This window comes from Phoenix dactylifera, chromosome 1 (genome assembly GCF_051530095.1).
Source record: "Phoenix dactylifera cultivar Ajwa chromosome 1, Ajwa_hap1_PhDact_Kaust_v1.1, whole genome shotgun sequence".
Classification (NCBI taxonomy): Eukaryota; Viridiplantae; Streptophyta; class Magnoliopsida; order Arecales; family Arecaceae; genus Phoenix; species Phoenix dactylifera.
Window position 1 is genome coordinate 66,968,251 of NC_143190.1, and position 21,123 is coordinate 66,989,373.

The 21,123-nt window shown below is 46.6% G+C and overlaps 1 protein-coding gene across 1 annotated transcript; it reads left to right on the forward strand.

Annotated features, from left to right (window-relative positions):
* The first annotated feature begins 805 nt into the window (after positions 1-805).
* Positions 806-20,193, forward strand: LOC103720542 (mediator of RNA polymerase II transcription subunit 9-like). The gene is made up of 5 exons (XM_039125264.3): positions 806-1,128; positions 4,087-4,149; positions 8,116-8,196; positions 19,793-19,851; positions 19,963-20,193. Exons 1-5 carry the CDS (start codon positions 973-975, stop codon positions 20,024-20,026), a joined length of 423 nt encoding a protein of 140 aa, XP_038981192.2. The 5' UTR covers positions 806-972; the 3' UTR covers positions 20,027-20,193.
* The last annotated feature ends 930 nt before the right edge of the window (positions 20,194-21,123 follow it).

Consider the following 21,123-nt stretch of genomic DNA (forward strand, 5'->3'; position numbering starts at 1 on the left):
TGGCAAATGAAGTAAGTCAGGACATTGGAGATAGAATTTAATGAAACTCGGACCAAGGAAGAAGCATTTTGTAAAGAAAAAGCTCGATTGGATTGGCTAAAACTAGGTGATAAACATTCTACCCATTTCCACACCAAGTTGCTCTAAGAAGAAGAAATAAGAATTTAGGTTTGGAAAGAGAAGATGGTGTTCAGATTTATGATAAAGAGGGCATTCAAAATATAATCATGGATTATTTTTTGTGCTATTCCATGAATATCCTGTTTTCTTCGGCTGTAACATAATTTATCTAGAGGACTCAACTTAAACAATGATATGTTAAATATTGTTGGAGGGTCCATCTGCGCATGCAAATATTTGAATACTCAGATTTTCCATTCCTACTCAAAATATTCTTTATATGTTTAACTTTAGCATTGATACAGTACATGCAGAACATAAGTTTTTTATTATTTTTTATTTCAAAATTGATGTGTAAATTTACTTTTATAGTTCTAGAACTTTTAGAAATGTTTATATTGAATAGACTGTAACCTTTTTATATTCCATTTTCTTCGAACAATATTCTTTCATGCACCAAACCGTTGAATTGACATCGCGATTGGTGACTACTGAGTTCGAGATTCGTGATATTCGGCAGTGTCATCCACGCGTGCATCATGAAATTGTCACGTGGCAGTATCAACTGCGTTATGCCTACGTGTATCGCAGGCGGCGGCGAGGTAAACCGCGCCCCGTCAGTCCGTCACATCGCGAGACCGAACGGTAACTCGACCCGTAACCGTAGGCCCTCAAGACCGGTCGACGAGCAAGAACAGAGAAGGCCTCGAACCGTTTCCCTGTTTCTTTCGTCCTCCGCCCCCCCCCTTCCCTTTTCTTGAACCCTTTCCGTTTCTCCTCTTTCTCCCCTCTGGGTCCCAATCCCAAGCCCCAGACGGGGTTCCTTTTTTTAAGCGCAAGAGAGGCTCAGAAATGGATCATCAGTACGGCGGGGGAAGCTGGATGAGGGTACCGAGCCAGAACTCGATGGCTCAAGATCCCCACCCTCTCCAATCCCAATATCAGCAACCGCAGCAGCAGCAGCACCATCACCACCCCTCTCTGGCCTCTAATTTCCATCTCCTCCATGTACGATTACCCTCTTCCTAAAACCCTAGCTCTGTTTCTTTTGGAAATCAGTACAATGTCTTTGTTTAATCGGGTTGGAACGATCAACTCGTATACCTGAAATCATTGTTATCCTGGTTTCTTGAATTCGTCAAGCAGATGGTGAGTTCAATCTCATGTTTGATGAATGACACTGATAGGAAATCAGTTGGGTTCTATTCTTGCAATTTTCTTCCCCATATTGATTTCTTATATATAAAATACTGATAGACAAGAACAGCCTAAATTGTTTCTTTTTGATTTATATTCAAGTAATCATGTAGTGATTCGATATGTTTTTATGGATGATTGATAATTCTGCTAGATTTGGTTTGATTTGGTTGGTTCTTTGTCTAAATTTACCTAAACGTTGGTTTCTTTTAATTTCTCGAGATTCTTGGAAATCCACGGATCTTTCTTCTATGGAATATGATTGTTTCTTTAATCATTAACTAGTTGGTGTTTCTAGATACACGTCGAGGCAGGGGCGGCCCAAAATATTTGGGGGCCTAAGGCGAACTCACAAGGAGAGGCCTTTTTTTTTAAAATGATAATCTTTTTTAATAAGTGTAAAATATTTTAAAATTTTATTTAAAAATAACTCGTCTAGCTTTTTGAGATGCAAAATTACCAAATTTGGTTGTCCATTTCATTTTGTTTCGTTCTTTTTATGTCATTTTCTAACTCTATTTCGGGTGCATGCTCTGTTGTTAATTCTTGAGTTGAATTTGATGTGGTTTTTTCTTTGTTTGTGACAACAAATCTATCTAGAGCTCCTTTTTGAGATTGAATGAGTTTATCAATTTTTCTTTTCTTTTTGAGTTTTTCATACCTACATTCATATTTTCTATTAGACATTTTAATCTAAAAATAATATTATCAAACGAATCAATTAAAAAAAACACTACAAACAAATTAAGATATAAAAAAGTTGAAAATGATAAAATTTGATTGTGTAAAAAAAAAACAAACTCAGGTCCCGACAAGTAGTGCCGAACTTGACAGGGAGAAGAGGCCGAATAGTGCCGAACTTGACAGGGAGAAGAGGCCGAACCGCCGAAATCACAACCAACCTACAATTAGACCAAAAAAAATAATTGTAGTGTCTCTTACTTGACTAAATCAAAATTAATTGGACCAAAAAATTAATCAGTTGGCCATATATTCCCTTGGCTTTTTTCATTATTGTATAACATTAAATGCAATAAGCCAATAACAACAACTGATGGCATATGAAAGAAATCCTCTTTATATACAATTGTTCAGTGATCACAGAACTATTAGATGATAAAATAACAATCAACAAATACTTCCATGTGAAATAGTAATTAGTGAATAGTGATTAGTCAATAGAAAACTCACCACTGCGGTCTGCGGCACTGCCTGGGATTTGGCCTTTGGGAATTGGGATTTGGGAATGGGGATGCTAACGGAGGAGCCGACGAGGCCGGAGCCGCGGAGCGGCGGAGCCCGGAGGTCGGAGCTAGAGTCTAGAGAGGAGATCCGGCCGCCGGCTCGCCACTCGCCGCCGTGACGCCGTCGCCGGGTTCTTGCCTTCTTGGAGCTGGAGGAGGAGGACGGTGGCCTTTGGAAGTTTAGAGGCTAGAGCGGAGCCGAGGAGCCGGAGGCCGGAGCCCGGAGGCCGGAGGCTGGACGTCGGAGGAGCCGAGGATGGCGAGCAGAGCTGGAGAGGAGATTCGGACTCCGAAGTCCGAAGCAGGGGCGGTTGAGCCTCACACCGTCGACGGTCGAGCCTCCCGGCTGCCGGCAGAGAAGGAAACTAGGGAAGGGCCGAAGAACTGTAGTGAAGAAGCACTGGGGGGAGAGCCGGAGAGGAGAACGGAAGGTACGCTCTTTTTTTTTTTTTGCTTTGAAGGGTTCTGCCGTTTAGCAAAAAAAAAAGCACCAGCGGAGAAGGGGGGAGAGTCGGAGAGAAGGGGGAGGACCGTTGCCTGTCTCAGCTGTCGTAGGCTTGTAGCCGTGCTCGTCGCCCAGCCGTAGCCTGTCTCAACAGCGTAGCCGTCGCCTCGTCGGGGAGATGGGGATTGGGGACGCACTGTAGCGGGCCAGCAGCGTAGCCATCGCTCGTCACCCTGCTACTCTGCCAGCTTTCGGATGTGAAAGCTCAAAAAAAAAAAATACTCGCCACGAGTCCATGGGCAGAGCGGGGCGGGGGCCTTCCATGAGCGGTCGCCTAAGGCTCGAGCCGGCACTGCGTCGAGGATGGACGATTGATTGCACACAACAGCAAAATAAGTTGAAGCCGAAGCTGTTTTAGTTTCATGATCATCACATCTTGCAATCTGATTGTTTTTTATTTTTTTATTTTTTTCTCGAAAATCTAGATAAGGAAGCCAAAATCCTTTCTTTTATTGAATGTGATTGTTTTTTCGTGATACTAACAGAAGTCCATTATTTATGACTGGAGACATAATTCTTGACAGTGATCATGTATGAACATGAGGAAAGGAAAGGAACATAATAATTTGACCAAGATAATTCTTATCGAGCCTTGTACATGTTTCTGATCCTAGCTTTGCCCTCAAGATCTGAGCAAAACCAGTAGTCTTTTTTATTGATGTCGGATAAGTGGAGAGGAAGAATATGAAAAGAACCAAAAGCTTGTTCCTTTATCAAGATCGCAGAGGCACCAAAGTCTCCTAGGAAAACCAATGCTGCATCACTGCTGCACAAAGATATATGATTGCTTATGATTAGCCTGTATATACTGAGGCATATCTTTTCCAATTGTCATCTTGTTTCTGTTGTATGTGTCCACCGTTTACTTGATCGGGCTTGTTAGTTTTGATTATGATCATGCATCTGTTATAATGATTATATTTTTGGCTCACTACCATGTGGATACTCATGGTTAAAGAAGAACTAGTTTATTTATCTTTATTTTGTTTATAATTGTTATTAGTACTTTTTTGTTTGCAGTTATTGGAAAGGTTAGCAGATGCAATTGAAAGTGGAACTCGTGATCAGCATTTTGATGCATTGGTTAGAATCTCTCTCTCTCTCTCTCTCTGACATGTACAAACATGCTTGAGTAATTGTACTTGATTTAGTGGTATTTCAGAGTTCTTTGGCAATAAACTAGTGCTAGAGTGTCAAAGAATCACAGGTGCTCCATTTTTTGGATACCATGTTTCCATCTAGTTTTGTTGCTCAATTGACTTTAGTTGCTAATCAGAGACTCGATTGTGTTATCTGATAAAATGTTCCTCCCCATTAGCCATTTTTGCAAGAAGTTGACAATGCTTCTGTTTAACGTCTTGCTGTTTTGGAAAAAGGGTTGGTAGATTCATTAATTAATTCAAATTTTTGCCAGAGAGCTGCATGTAATATTCACACACGTACATATAATTTAAAGTTCAATATGTTATATGTGAAATATACTTTTATATTATTCAATTTAAATGAAAAAAATAAAAAGATCGAGTTATAACTTGATATATACGAACTGTTTTATATGAAATCAATTAAGGATTGTAAATCAAGGGCTTTATTTGTTATTTGAAATTTATGAGGTTGTTTGTAAGTCCTCTTAAACAGTAGAACAGGAGGTCTTTTTTAATGTATTACTGATTAATAGGATTTACACAATATTAGTTAGTGGAGAGGATAAGAAACATGGGTGTAAAGTGCAGACAGAGCTACACATTGAGACAAGGGAGTTTGGTATCAGATAATGGCGTCTATTTTTAAGTATCATATTGGAGGCTAATGATCCATTTTGTATGAAATCTTATTTTGAGAATAGACTTTTAACTTAATCTTAGTAAGAAATGGGCTATTAGCTTTTTCAGAATGTCATTGGCACTCTCAAATGTATAGAAATTGAAGCAATTTGCTTCCACCTGTTTCCTACCCATATATAGGTTACATTCTCTTTCAACAACATAAAACTAGGAAGAGTCAGTTTGACATGGACATTTGCCAGCGTGCAAAATTGGGACACTATCTTAACAAAATGTGCAATAAAGGAATGAAATTTAATTCTACTCCTCCAGTTTATCCACTAAAGATGGAAATTGTTCTGTTGCACCAATGTAATTCTTGTACCTTTGATACTTTATTATCATATTGTCAGTGATACCAATAATTCTTTGTTTAAACATTGCCACATGCAGCATAAAGTAAAGAAGTCCCCTAGTAAAGTGGGTTTGGGATTTAGGTTAAAGGCTGAAATTAAAAGAATTGATGTAAAAGCTTGGGTAGTAGTGTGAAGATAGAGGACACCTTCATCATGGAGAAGTTGCTCAAGATAGGATTGAGTATTGATAAAGGATTTGCAAGCTGGCACCAGATAGTTGTGATAATGCTTGTCATTTATATTTTTCTTTGTATCATTTGCAAGGTCTGCAAGTTCGATATTAGGTATCATACAGATACCTGACTGGTACGATATTGTAGTATACTGTACCGATACTATATACGCAAATGCATACAGATTTAGTACTAGTATAACATTTTTGTTTTTTTTTTGTTTTTGAGGATTATTTTAAGGTTTATGGATGTTTGAAAATACTGTAGTGTACTTTTAAGGTATCCAATTAAGCCTCGGTTGCTCTTCAAAGTATCTAATTAAGTTTTTATGGATGTTCAAAGTCCTTAATAAATTTTCTATTAGCAAATTTAGACATTTTAAAATTTAAGTTTGAACAGCACCAGCAGTAATTAGAAATTCTAAGGAACACATTATGGTGTTATATATTTGCACTATTCAAGCCCCACTTCTAGATAGGTGGTATCAAAAACTTCTAAGAGCAATCCAAAAGTAATACCATATTAGACTAAGTGATCAACCATGCTAATAAATATCAAGAGAATCATTAAACTTTAAAGCAATGTCTACTATGCTGGTACCGGGCCTGTACCAATTGTCCGGTGGCACGGGTCGGTACGGCCTTGCGTTGTACCATGCTGGTCCAGTAGAGGTGGGAAAGAGGGAGAACGAGAGAGAGAGAAAAAGAGAGAGAGAGAGCGGGGGAGGGAGAGGGAGAGGAAGGAAGAGAGAGACCGGCCGGCGGAGGCCGAGGAGCCTGCGCGTGGAGGAGGCAGAGGCCGGAGAGACGCGGAGGCAGGGCTCTGCTCCGGTCCCCGGTTCCGAACGGAGGGGGGCCCTTTTATTTTTGCGGATTTTAAGTTGGGGCAAATCCATTGCCGGCTTCACTTAATTTTTTTTTAAATAAAAAAATTCATAAAAATAAAAGGGGATCCTCTGGGCCCCTATTTCAAACAAAACTAGGGACCGGAGCAGAGCCCCGCCTCCGCGTCTCCCCGGCCTCCGTCGGTCGGCCCCGGCCGGCCTCTCTTCTTTTCTCTCCCTCCCTCCCCCGCTCTCGCTCTCCTTTTTTTCCTTCTCCATCTCACTCTCCAGCGACGGCGCCTCGGTTTCTTTGCCGGAACCGTTTTGATCCGCCGCCAATATAGCTCGGTATGCCCTGAATCGGGCGGTTTGGGATGATTCTGCCGACCATGCTTTAAAGGAACAAGCTTTTCCTGAGACATTTTCTCAAGACTCATACAACACTAGTGCATTATGTCTCCTTCAAAAATAAACAAAAATAAAAATTAGACTTGGTAAGACTTGATTTATATATCATCTAACACTTTGATTATTGTCAATGACATCTTCGAGCTACAACCATTTGCCCTCAAAGAACTGCAATGAAATTATAGTGCCATTTGCACCAAAATCACATTAAAGCACAAAATACATATAAACTATAGCTTTTAATACAACAACCTGACAAAAAAAAACAGATGGTAAGATATCTACAATAATTTGGAACATTTAACTCCAGCAATTTTGTATTTATTTAGACATCATTAAATGCTCAAATTTGTTATACCATCCTTGTAGATCGATCAGGGCATGATGCATTCGAGTCATTGTGATTTATGACTGTTTGAAGTATTTGAACAATGCTGACTCAAATAGCATATGTAGGGAAAGAAGAAGAAAAAGGAAAGAAAGAAAGAAATGAAAGAAGAAGAAAAAGAAAAGAAAGGAAGGAAAGGCAAAAGAAGAAAAGGAAAAAAAAGAGAGAAGGGAAGAAGAAGAAAAGGGAAGAAAGAAATGAATAAAATAAGGTTTAAAGATGAAGAAAAGGAAGGAAAGAATGAATGAAAGAACAAGAAAAGGAAAGAAGGAAATGAATGAGCGAAGAAGAAAAGGAAAGAAAGAAAGGAAGGGAAGAAGAAGGAAAAGGAAACAAAAAGGGAAGGAAAAGAGAAGAAAAAGAAAGAAATGAAGGAAGAAACGAAAGAAAAAAGAAGAACAAAGGAAACAAAAGAAGGCAGAGGAAAAAAAAAGAAAGGAAGGGAAAAAGGGAAAAAGAAAAGAAGAAAGAAGAAGGAAAAATGGAAGGAAAAAATAGTAAGGGGCCTGAACCACTCCGAAGTAAGTGGAACCATGTGGTTCCACTTGGTTCGGCCCAGTTTGGTCCCCTTACTAAGCTGAACCAGGCAGGCATTGATTTGTCAAAAATCAATTGTTGATCACCTTCAGGCAATGATCTCTTTGAATCCCAATAGGAAACAACCTACAGATTTGAGTGTGCTACATAGATAAACTCAGACTGAGTAATTAAAATATCTGTATCCCTTATTACCTCTAATTTATTAGCACATTATATGCACTTATTTTCATCAGCATTTGTTTGTCTTATTTTAAAGCGCGGATGGCATATCCTTATGTATGTGAAGAAATTTGCAGTTGGGATTATATCTATCTCATCATGGTAGTTTACCAATATATCAAGAGTTTTTATGCACCTATGATGTATCTCTTAGATAGTCTCTCATGGAACTTATCTGATGGCAATTATTATGGTTAATTTCACCTGGCGTTTTTTGTGACTGTGCTTGTGAATTTTCATCTTTTTTCTGCTCATGCTTATGACTGTTTAGCTATTAGTATATGAAGTGCAAGTTGTTATTTCATTTTATTTTTTTCAGGTTAGCGAATTTACCGCCCAATTTGAAAGATGCCAACGATTGCTAAACTCTATTTCAGTTACTATAAATACAAAGGGTGTGGTGAGTAAACCAATCATGATTTATTTGTACCATTTGTAAGTGAACTGGAAAGAAACCACCGGAAGAGTTTAGCAAAATAGTGCTTGCTTTGGTATGGATGGTGAACAAGGATTCACAAGCCTAGCTAAGCAGCACAAATGAAGCTGGGCACTGGGTATTTTTTCTGTATCTGAAGTAGGACTTTCCTTCCTGTAGGGCTGAGGTTTCAATCCTAAATTTAAGAATCTACATATCAATCATGAACCAGCAATTTTAAATACCTAGATAGACTACCACTCTATATTTTCTTTTGCATGTATTGTGATTCCAGACTTTTCAAGGGACAAGTAGACTGTTAGCTTATTATACATGCTACATTAGATGCAATGTGTTGTGGTTCGAATTTGGCCCGAGGGTGGCCACGCCGGAGGAGTCGAGGGAGCCGCCGGAATGTCGAGGAAGAAGGCGAGCCACCTCCTGTGCGATGGTGTACCTGCACAAAGCCTCACCGATGGTTTCGGTGAGGGCCTTCCGACGATCAAGTTAGAGTGGATTTAGGATGGATTCCCAAAAAGTTCCCCCTTACGTTACCTTACGGGGCTATTTATAGTCTCTGTAGAGATGTCCAGGTAGCGGAGGTATGGCTTCTTCTCATCATGAGAGGGAATGGCTTTAAGCCAGACAGCACGTAACTAGGGCTTGCTTGTGGCGCGCAGCGCGATCCGTTCTTGTGAACGGTAAGGTGTTGACAGTTATAGCAGGGGACGGCCGGAGTAGCATGGCGTTGTCCTTGACTGTCGCTGGCCAGCAGGTAAGGCATGGCGCGGAGGTGTTGCGATGTATGCCTACGTAGGCGGGTGTGGGCACGCTTGTAGGTGCGGCCGTGGGCGAGGTCAAGCTCGTTGAGAGGTCGCATCATATACTCGGCGAGGTCGGCTTGACGGGTACTAAGGCTAGCCTAGCGTCCCTGATTTCGAGATGTGCTCGGTAGAGCGCTCATTATTGGATAAGGCACCCCGATCTCGGTCGGGGTGTGTCGGTGAATATAGGGGCGCCCTGAGCTTGGCCAGGGCGTGTTGTCTATGGAGTGTGCGGGAGCAGCTCGGTGGAGAGCAAGGTACTGTCCGCTTTGGGGGAGCACGCACGTGCTTAACGTCGTGCATGGCTCGTGCACGACAATTTTTTTCTCACGGCTTCGTCCCACGAGGGGCGCCTTGCTATGAGCATCGGAGAAGGTCGGCGCAGGTTGTAGCAGCGGAGGGATCTGTCTAAGGTCGGCTGAGCCTTCGATGAAGTTCGAGCTCGGATTGATTCTTAGCGGAACCGAGGTTCGGCTCAACCGTTGTTGGGGCTTGTTTTGGAGTAGCATTGGGTGGCCCTACTGTAGTGTCACGCCCCGAGCCCAGAGCGCGATAGACGTCGCCCGCCCGCGCGGCGGACCGCACGGGCGCGAAAGACAGCTGACCACGTCAAAGCTATCACAAGTGCTTAAAACTTAAACATTAATATATATATATATATACAAAATAATCTTACAAAGTTTTCAAAATTTGCATTTATCAACATAGTTCAAATATTTTAGTTTGACTAACCAAAATTCTAATTTTAGCAAAAACTCTCAAAATCTATCACACTTCTCAATCCCGTGCAATCAAACTTTTGGATCTGAAAAACAAATAAAATAGGATAATGAGCTACACTAGCCCAGTAAGCAACATAATACCCCAGAGTGGGGTCAAAGCATATCAGATAATTAATCAAAACACAAAATAATGACTGAAAATTAAATCACAGATAAGCACTTTTTTTTTCAAAACTTATCATCATTTTCACAAAAACTCTGATACGGAAATTCCAGCATATGTTGGTTACGGCCACGAAATCCAGTGGCATGGGTTGCACAAAGTGCCAAACACAACTATTATTATACACCGGTGGTCCGGTGTCCAAACACCACTATTATTAAACACCGGTGGTGCGGTGTCCAAACACTACTATTCTAATCATCGGTGGTACGGTGTCGAAACCGGTCTCTCACAGATACAAGTCGACAGGGCCAACAAATAATACCCATTGGCGGGGCCAGATCATAGCCATGCTGAGAATACATACATGTATACAAAATAGATTTTTCATCATTTGCCCAGTCACATTTTCCAGATTTCATAACATATAACATAAATTTCAAATGATATTTAACATGCATGACCCATTTTACTAGGTACAAAATATATCTCAAGATTCAATCACTAATAATTATTTTATCAAATACTTTGAAAAATACACTTTGAAGTATTAAATTACTTACCTTTTCTTGCGTAAATCGCACTTCAAACAAACAGATCAAGTGCACCTGTTTAGATATAATAAATTTCTTTGTTAATTTCAGGACGAAGCAAAATCTAAAATACTATTGGACACGGCCCAACAGGGCCCCACACGACTGAACAGAGCCCAAGCTGGGCCCATAATGGGTACGACCCAAATAGGGCCCAACAAAGCTGAAGTGGGCTCAAGTTGAGCCCACAAAGGATACGGCTGAACTGGGCCCAACATGGCTGAACTGGGCCCAAGTTAGGCCCGCGATGAACAGAACCCAAGTTCGGCCCACGATGGGCCTTTTCTCCTTTTTTTTTTCTTTCTTTTCCTCTCTTTTTCTTTCTTTTTCTTCTTCTTTTTCTTTTCTCTTTCTTTCCTTCTTCCTGTTTCTTCCCGAAGCTTCCCTATTCCCCTCTTTTTTTTTCTTCTTCCCGAAGCATCCTCTCCTCCCTTCTTTCTTTTCTTTCCCGAAGTATCCTCCTTCCTTCTCTCTTCTCTTCTTCCTCCCACCTTCCCACTCTTCTCCTGTGAGCACCTTTCCTCTCTTCTCTTCTTCCTCTCACCTTCCCATGATCACAAGGAAAATCCCACGCCGGAGCTCAGAAGAACCCTTTCTGCGAAGAGGGAGCTCGGGAGGAGAACCCACGGCGGAGAGGGGGCTCGGGGGAAAATGACCCGAGGCCGGTGGCGTCGGCGACGTCCGCAGCCCGACCTCCTTCTCCTTTTTCCCGTGAACACAAGGGAGCGGTCCATCGCCGGAGTGCTCGGGAGGCCTAGGCCGAGATCGGCGGCACCCGCGGCGTCTGGCCCTCGCCTTCTTCCCATGGAGGAGACGCACAGGTGAGCCCCCCTTCTGTTCTTTCTTTCTTTCTCTCTCTCCCTCCCTCCCTCTATTATCCCGAGTAAATCGGAAAGAATAAAGGTACGGAAAAAAGAAACGAGAGGGTCAGGAGGCTCACCTAGTTTTGGGGAGGAGTCCGTGTGCACCTTCTCCGGCGATACCGACAGGGTGCCAAGATTCGGCAGCTTCCGAATTTGGGAGGGAGTGTACAGGGAGGAAGGAAGGCATAAGGGATTCTAGAATGGCGAGGTTTAGAGGGCTTTTAGGCGGTTGTAACCGCATTAACACCTGACAGGCGTACCTCCCTTTCTCCCTCCCGAAGTAATCGATAGTGGCCTCTAGATGGGCTGCCGACTTTGGCCCAGGTCAGCCCATCTGGGGCCCAATCGTCACATGTAGTAAGCAGGATGATCTATTTTGCCCCCCGACTTCCGAGGCCGAGTTGCTTTTTAGCTCGGGCGAAAGAAGTAGTTGGATTGTTGGTCGGCCTGCGATGAGGTTAAGCGCTCATAAAGATGTTTGCGCCGAGTCGGGCTTTCTGAGCCGGGCTTGGGTGGCCTAGGCTGCCATGTAGCTCCAAGTAGGATCGGCCGTGGGACCTTTTTAATGTACCGCATACACGCTCCTTTTCGAGGCGTTGCTGGATGGAATGCGAAGGGGGCGGTTATTAATGTTCCATTCCCCGAAGTGCCCCGCATGATGGTCGGCCTTTAGTGCCGCGAACTGGGAAGATTTGTTGAGGTCGTTTCCGGATCTAACACATAGTGGGATTTGGCCTGCTTGATCGCTCAAGTTAGCCGATCAGAGCCGTTGTACTGAGCTATATAAGGCCTGGAGGGGACCTTAGGGTCGTTATTTGATCCTTTTCGCCCCTATTTTTCTTCCCGGCCGCCACCATCGTGGTGTTCGAGCTTCTCCTTGGGTGTTTCTGGAGCTTTCCGGCGACCTTCGCATCGAGCTTTGTTTTCAATCCCCAGCGATTGTTCTTCCTTTCCTCGGTCACCTTCGGCGAACTTTCGGATAGGTGTTTTATCCCTTTCTCGGTCGCTCGGAGAGTTTCTTGTCTTCTCCCTTTATAATTTTGTGACCAAGGCTATGAGTTCACCTACGAGGGCCCTGATGCTCGACATAGGTTCATCTCGAGCCCAGGCTTCTTCCGACGTGGAGGAGGCTGAGCTCGAGGTGGGCCAAGGTTCGTATGGGATCGGCTCGCTCATGAGTGACGAGGATCTGGGCTCGGTTCGGGCCCGGTTCTTCTTTCTTCTGAAGTTTATCCTCGAGCTCCCGGACCTCGGGGGGCGAGTCACTAATCCGCCTAGAGGTTGGATTGGGGTGTATGTAGAGACGCTCCGAGCAGGGCTAAGGTTCCCTCTGCACGGATTCGTGGACGAGCTTTTGACGGCTTACCATCTTGTGCCCGCACAGCTCGCCCCGAACCCGTGGAGAATGATAATCGGCTTCCTTGCTCTCTGCCTTGCACATGGTCTGCCCTCCTGATGAATGTCTTTCGGAGGTGCTTTATATTGAAAAGCAACCCCGCAGACAAAGGGTGGTGGTACTTCTCCTTCTGAGGAGGCCGCAAGCTCTTTCGGGGGATTCCTACCCCCATTCATGGGTGGAAGAATAAATTCTTTTTTATTTCCTCCGAGCGGACGCGGGGGTTTAACCCGACCTGGAGCTTTCCGTTGGCCTCGGTGAATAACAGGCCCCCCCCAGTTATCACAGTCTGAGCAGGGCATGCTAGACGGTTTGCTCGGGCTGGAAGGGACTCCATGACTTCCTGACCTGCTCAGCGAGGAGGCCTTAGTAAACGTTGGCCTGAGCCCGGCTCGCCCCGAGGGTAAGAGTAGCGCAGCTGCTTCTCTTTTTCTTTTTCATGCTGGATTCTAACAAGGTCTTTTATTGTCAGACATTGTGGGGATGATCTTCAGCACCGAGACGTTGATGGCTAGGTATAGGAAGAGGGTGGCCACCTCCGGCGAAGCTCAATCTGAAAAGAAGCCAAAGAAGGCTAGAGCTACCTCTGGCTCCAGGGTTGAGCAGGGTGAGCTCGCTCTGATTGAGGGCGCCATCCCTGTTCGGATGAGATTCGATCAGGTTCCATCAGTGGAGGTTAAGGCGCCCCCATCAGTAGCGGAAGGGGGTTCTTTTGAACAAGGGGCGGCCGTGTCTGTTGGCCGAACTCAGGAGGTTCGCAAGGCCGCCTATCTGCGCAAATCAGGTCCCGAGCCGGGGAGTGGGCTTGAGACCCCAACTTCTTCCAAGGTCCCGACTTCGGCTGGGGCCTCGGCTCCTGCTGAGGCTCTAACCTCGGTTGGGGTCGAGTCCGCTTCTTCCGAGCCTGAGCGGAGGCGATTCCAGCCTCAGTGTCGTGTATTTGAGGACGACGTGGCCCTTGAGTCTGGCAATGTGGCTCGGGAGCTCGTGCGCAGTATCATGCTCCCGCGCGATCGAGCTTTGATGGAGGACTTTGACAACTTCACCCGCCATGCTTATTCAACTAGCGTCATGGTGAGTGACGCAACCCTCCTGTTCCTTAAGTGCTCGGCCTTGGCTGACATTTTGTCTTCTATGCTAGTTCCTCCATATAGTTGACATGCTAGTGTCCGGCATGCTGGCCTATCGGGGGGAGATGAGGGTACTCCGGTCGACGATGGAGCACGCCGTGCTTCGGAGGTAGGAGGCTAAGGCTCGCGCGATGTCTGCTGCACAGCGACAACAAGAGGGCAAGGAACGGGCGACGATTGCCGAGCAACAGCAGCGCGAGGCTGAGGAGAAGGCCGCAGTTGCCGAGCAGCGGCTTCGAAGGGCCAGGAAGAAAGTACGGACGGCCGAAGTCCTGATCAAGGACGGGCTCGTCCAGATCCAAGAGATGGAGGTCGAGCACTCCCGGGCATGCTCGTTCGCTGAAGGCCGTATCTTCGAGCTTGAAGCTGTTCTGAATAGTCAGCAGGACAAAGCCGAGGCCTTGAAGCGGGAGGCCGCGCAACTTGTCTGTGAGGCCGTCAAGAAGTTCCGCCAGTCGGAGGAGTACCTTGACGAGCTGGCGGAGGGGGCCACCAGTGCTATGATTCAGGGCTTTGAGAACTGCCGTGGCCAAGCCCAATAGCTCTGCCCTGGAGTCGACCTCAGCGGTCTTCAGCCGAATTTGGACGAAACTGCCGAAGTCGACGGGAGTGCTGCAGAGGCCATCGCTGAAGTTGGGCCAGAGGTCGTCCCCAAAGTCGCCACCGGGGTGGAGTCAGAAGCCGTTCCCATGGCTGACATTGAAACTGGAGCTGCCCCTGAGGTTGGTGCCGAGGTTGTTTAAGTTGACTGAGCCAGTCTTTTATTTTTCTTTTTGTAAAGTCGGCCACTCAAGCCTTCTGTATTCGACCCGACCTCGAGGCTGTTTTTTTTTTTACTCGACTCTTGCCCTTTCCTAATATTAATGAAGCATACTTTTCTCCAATGCTTTGCTTTTCGAGGTCCAACGAAATGTTTAAACTCGTTTCATTTGGTACTTGGCGTCAAGTTCTTATTCTCGATTTTAGAGATGTCCTTGTAGTCGAATAAGCTCGTAGCTCTTCGCTAGATTCTGTAGGGCACCCCAAGGCCGACCCGGGGAGCGGCGTCGAAGGATAAGGGAGACCAGCTTGAGGGTAAAACCCAGTTCAAGAGTAAAAATCTGCTTGAGGGTGAGTTCCAACTCGAGAGTAGGAGCGAGCTCGAGGGTAAGCACCGGCTCGAGAATAGAAATCCAGCTCAGGGGTAAGCACCACCCGAGAATAAGAGATGAGCTTGGAGGTAAGCACCGGCCCGAGAATAAGAAATGGGCTCGGGGGTAAGCACTGGCCTGAAAATAAAAATCCAGCTCGGGGGTAAACACCAGTCTGAGAATAAGAAATAAGCTCGAGGGTAAGCACCGGCCCGAAAATAAAAATCCAGCTCGGGGGTAAACACCAGTCCGAGAATAAGAAATAAGCTCGAGGGTAAGCACCGGCCCGAGAATAAAAATCCAGCTCGGGGGTAAACACCAGCCCGAGAATAAGAAATAAGCTTGGGGGTAAGCACCGGCCCGAGAATAAGAATCTAGCTCAGGGTTAAGCACCAGCTCGAGAATAAGAAATAAGCTCGAGGGTAAGCACTGGCTCGAGAATAAGAAATGAGCTCGGGAGTAAGCACCGGCCCCGAGAATAAGAAATAGGCTCGGGGGTAAGTACCGGCCCGAGAATAAAAATCTAGCTCGAGGGTAAACACCAGCCCGAGAATAAGAAATAAGCTCGGAGGTAAGCACCAGCTCGAGAATAAGAAATGGGCTCGGGGGTAAGCACCGGCCCGAGCTTAAACGGATTAAGCCGCCACTTTAGTTGGGGCGGAAGCGGTCGCAGAGTTCTTTGGAGAGTTACATGGGTGCTCCTTTTCAAGGCGTCACTAGGTGGAAAGCGAAGAGTCAGGCACCAATGGCCCGTCCTCCGAAGTGACTCATAACTATTTCCGTCTTCAACGTTATGACCTGGGGAGATCCGCCAAGAGAGCCTCTAGGCATGCCACGTAGTGAGATCCAACTAGTTAGGCGTTTAGTTATCCCAATCTGAACCGTTGAAGTAGGCTATATAAGACCTTGAGGGAGGAAGTCTCGGGGCCTTCTCTCAATTTCTCTTACTTTCATCTCCTTCCCTGGCTACCATCTTTGCTGTGAGAAACTGCAGGGATGGTCTTCAGCAATAAGACCCTGATGGCCTGACACAACGGGGTGGTTGCATCGGATGGAGCTCGGTCTGAGGAGAGGTTAAAGAACCTCATCACCGGCATGACAAAGGGCTTCTACTACAAGATGCGCTTCGTCTACGCCCACGGACACCAGGGAGAATGACGTTCGGGAAGAACAGGCTTGTTGAGTCGGGCGGGCCCATGGAGGGGGTGACGGTCCGGGATGCCGCAGAAGTTGCTGCGGCTAAGTCGGAAGTTTATTCAAGCCGATGGTTCTTTTCAAGTTTCCTTTTTTCCTTTTTGCTTTTGCTAAATAGGCTACTTAGGCCTTTTTGTATTTAGCCCGACCTTAGGGTTGACCATTTTTGTAATCGGCCCCTGGCCTTTCAATGAGAATGAAGTGGATTTTCTTCACTACCTTGAAATCTGGCATAATGTCCTAAACTTACTTCGCCTGAGGCTTTGTGCCTAACTAGTAGGACCTTTACTGCGTAGCTTAGGGATTAGCTCAGTCTCTACTCTCTATGTTGCCATGCAACTCCTGTTGGCAAAGAGCTTGCCGAGCTTTCTGGGCCGAGCTCGGATGATACGTCACTCGACGCGTAAGCAGCCATGAGAGGTTCTTTTGGCTTGTGATCGATATGACGTTGGGCACCTCGAACTCAGGTTGGGGTGCGTTGTCGAAGGATACTTGGCGATCGGTCGGCGAAGTTTCTTGGGCCCTTGGTCGGCTCTGCAGGACGCCTCGAGCTCGGCTCAAGAGTCGTCATTGTAGATACCTGCGGTCGTGGAAGATCTTTGGCTTGCGATCGACACAACATAGGCCGCCTCAAACCCGGCTCGAGGGACGTCATTGTAGATACAGTAAGGCTTCCCCCACTCAGATTGGGGGATACTTGAATGCCGCGGTCGGAGGAGCTCTTTAATGGCTCCCCGTTGATGTCGGGGGGCGCCCCCCACTCGGATCGGGGGCATACTTGTAGAATGCCACGGTCGGGGAGCTCTTCAATGGCTCTCCGTTGACGCCGCAGGGCGTCCCCCACTCGGATCAGGAACGTATTTGTAGAATGCCGCGGTCGGAAAAGCTCTTCAATGGCTCTCCGTTGACGCCGTGGAGCACCCCCCATTTGGATCGAGGGCGTACTTGTAGAATGCCACGGTTGGGGTAGCTCTTCAATGGCTCTCCGTTGACGTCGTGGGGTGCCCCCCACTTGGATCGGGGGCGTACTTGTAGAATGCCGCGGTCGGGGGAGCTCTTCAATAGTTCCCCGTTGATGTCGCAGGTCTCGAGCCGAGCTCGAGGGACGACTTTGTAGCTTTAGATCCTGCAGCTGCGGAGCGCTTTGGCCTACGATTGGCGCTACAGGGCGTCTCGAGCCGATCTCGAGGGACGACTTTGTAGATTTAGATCCTGCAGCCGCGGAGCGCTTTGGCCTACGGTCGGCGCTGCAGGGGGTCCTGAGCCGAGCTCTAGGGACGACTTTGTAGATATAGATCCTGCAGCCGCGGAGCGCTTTGGCCCACGATCGGCATTGCAGGGCGTCCCGAGCTGAGCTCCGGGGATGACTTTGTAGATTTAGATCTTGCAGCCGTGGAGCGCCTTGGCCCACGATCGGCGCTGCAGGGCGTCCGAGCCGAGCTCCAGGGACGATTTTGTAGATATGTAACTCGTATCGCGGAGACTACCGAGGCATATCGAACACATTAAGGCGTTTCAAAGACACTTTTAGAGAATCCCCGAGGACTATTTTATTGATAAACATGTCTTGGGATTTTAAAAATCCTAACCTGGAGGGGCTAAAGTCTCGTCCGGGGGTTGTAGCTTAAATCCCAGGTCAGTAGGCCCGGATTGATGGAGATGAGGCCTCTCTGTTGCCCCCCGAGGTCACGAAGCCGCTAGCATGTAGGATGCACGGCTACGACGTCGCTGATGCCTGCAATGGGACGATGGCTGTTCTGTGCATCTTGTGGCTCCGGGCTCTGCCCCCGGGCGCCCTTTCGTCTGCTTGACCACGGACAAATCGGCCCAACCGTCCTCGGCGGACAAGTGCCTCGATTCTATCACAGAGCTGGTAGCAGTCCTCCGTGTCATGACCGTAATTTTTATGAAAGCGGTAGTACTTGTCCGAGCGCTCCCGCGTCCCTGATGGCCGCATCCTTGGTGGGGGTTGGAGGTAGCCACAACCCTCGATTTTCATGAGGATCTCCGACCAGGTAGATGTGAGGAGAGTGTACCTTCCAAACCTTTGGAGGGGAATATATTTTTCGGGCCTCCGGAGGGGGGATATCGGATGAGCCTCACTCCTAGGTCGAGGAGGTCCTCTCCTACGCCGTGGGGATCTGCTCCTTGATCGACTACGCTCCTCACGACATTGCGCGACCTGGTCTTGGAGCATCTGAATTTGTCACCCCAATTCTTCGACTTTCTTGTCGAGCTCGGCGACGGATGGAGTTCCTACCAACTGGAGGTTTTGAACAGCCGCGGTGAGTGTTTGGACTTGCGGGGCGAGCATATCAAACTGCCCTGGCCGGACTTGAAAGGTTCGGTCCGTCGGTGTAAGTGCTGCAGGGGTGAGCTCTGGAGCGAGTTGCCGGGCGTTGGTACCCGACGGCTCAATGCAGCTCCGTGATTTCTCAACCTCATGATCACAACTCAGTCCCTTCCTCTAGCGCCAAATGTTGTGGTTCGAATTTGGTCCGAGGGTGACCATGTTGGAGGAGTCGAGGGAGCCGCCGGAATGTCGAGGAAGAAGGCGAGCCACCTCCCGCGCGACGGTGTACCTGCACAAAGCCGCCGGAATGTCGATGGGGGCTCCCCGACAATCAAGTTAGAGTGGATTTAGGATGGATTCCCCAAAAGTTCCCCCTTACGTGACCTTACGCAGCTATTTATAGTCTCTGTAGAGATGTCCAAGTGGCGGAGATATGGCCCCTTCTCATCATGAGAGGAAATGACTTTAAGCCAGACAGCACGTAGCTAGGGTTTGCTTGTGGCGCCCAGCGCGGTCCATTCTTGTGAACGGTAAGGTATTGACAGTCGTAGCAGGGGACGGCCGGAGTAGCATGGCGTTGTCCTTGACTGTCGTCGGCTAGCAGGTAAGGCATGACGCGGAGGTGTTGCAATGTATGGCCACGTAGGTCGGTGTGGGCACACTTGTAGATGCGGCCGTGGGCGAGGCCGAGCTCGTTGAAAGGTCACATCATATACTCGACGAGGTCGGCTTGACGGGTACTGAGGCACCTCGAGCTCGGTTGAGGTATGTCGGTGAATATAGGGGTGCCTTGAGCTCGGTCAGGGCACGTTGTCTATGGAGTGTGCTGGACCAGCTTAGTGGAGAGCAAGGTACTGGCCGCTTTGGGGGAACACATGCATGCTTAACATCGTGCGTGGCTCGTGCATAGCAATTTTCTCCTCACGGCTTCGTCCCACGAGGGGCACCTTGCTATGAGCATTGAAGAAGGTCGGCGCAGGTTATAGCAGCGAAGAGACCTGTCTAAGGTCGGCTGAGCTTTCGATGAAGTTTGAGCTCGGATTGACTCTTAGCGGGACCAAGGTTCGGCTCAACCGGTGTTGGGGCTTGTTTTGGAGTAGCGTTGGGTGGCTCTACTGTAGTGAGCAGGACGATCCATTTTGCCCCCCCATCACACGGTTTCCTTGTTTACTTTAAATCTGTGAATTTCATATAGTTTCAAGCCATTGGTGCTTGTATACTGCCTTGTTGAATTCTTCAAATTGACTGCTTGGTGTTTATGTAATGTCACCAGACAGTTGAGGGACAAAAGCGCAAATTAGAGGAAACTATGCAACAGCTGAACCAAAGGAGGTCTGTTCTGTCTTTTCAATATATCATTACCTACAATACATGATAAATAGATGATTGATCAAGCTTTATTTGCAATGATGTTTGACTTGTTGATTATTAAACTTTTACCAGGGACCTGATTGCAAAGTATAAAAGTTCTGTGGAAGAGCTGGTTAAGTCGGATAATAGCAGATAAGTTTAATTCATTTATTATCTTTGCTACCGCCAGGAAGCTTGTAAACATTCCTGAGATTATCAATTCGAGGGATTAAATTCTTATATATGAAAGGAGCATCTGGAAACAATTTTGCGACTTATCATTATCTTTTAATATTAGGTTTCCGTGGACTTTGGCTTATACAATCATATCAGCTATCAATCTTGCCTTTTTTTTCCTGTTCTGGTTTATCTCAAGGATCAAATATCTTCCATAAGGGATGGAAGGAGCTCTTTTTTATATTCATGAATGCTTCCATTTCTTCTTTATTCTTAATACCACATGCAGTATATTTGCTGGATGGGATCCTTCCTCTCCGTTTTGATAAATTAAAGAGAACAGACGTTCACATATTTGACTGTTGTCATTTTGCACCATACTTAGACCTTGTTTATATTCTGCTATGTGCATAAGTTAGAATGATTGATAATGACATTGTTAAAATGAATTTAATCTGGCTGATGGTGAAGTTGATTGCACTGGTCATTCTTTTAACCCTGAAGTAATTGGAGCAGAGAATGATGTGGCAGCTGGATGGCTTTTGGGCAATGGCCGGTGGCATGGTGGATGAGGTCATAGGGGCCCAGCCTGGTTGTGCACTGTTGTGCCTTTCTGGCTCTACCAAGGGGATGAAAAATGCGCCCATAATCTCATAAGGGCAAACGAAAGTGCCGGTCCCAACTCACGCTGATTTAGTTGCAGCAGACCTTGCTCAGAATTATCATTGTTCACTGTTTTGGGGGAAGGTGTCTTGGGGCTGTCCCCCCTGTAAATAGGAATTGCAGGAAGGAGGCATTCAGATCATGCCACAGCTATTCTGTCACTGATGCAGCGATAGGGAAGAGGATATTGAACTTCTCCGAGCTGCCCTACTGCTCGAGCGGCAAGACAGACCTCTGATCTTCTCAACCATGAGCCTTGGGGCACCTTTCATAGTTTTTGTGCTACTTGGAACGGGCTGTCAACAATGACACCCAACTGTTGATCTTGGCTGCTAAGTCTGGATCATGGACTCGAGTTGCACCATGTCGCTGGTTGCCATTGGTGAATGTGTTAGAATTTGCTGTTGCCATGGG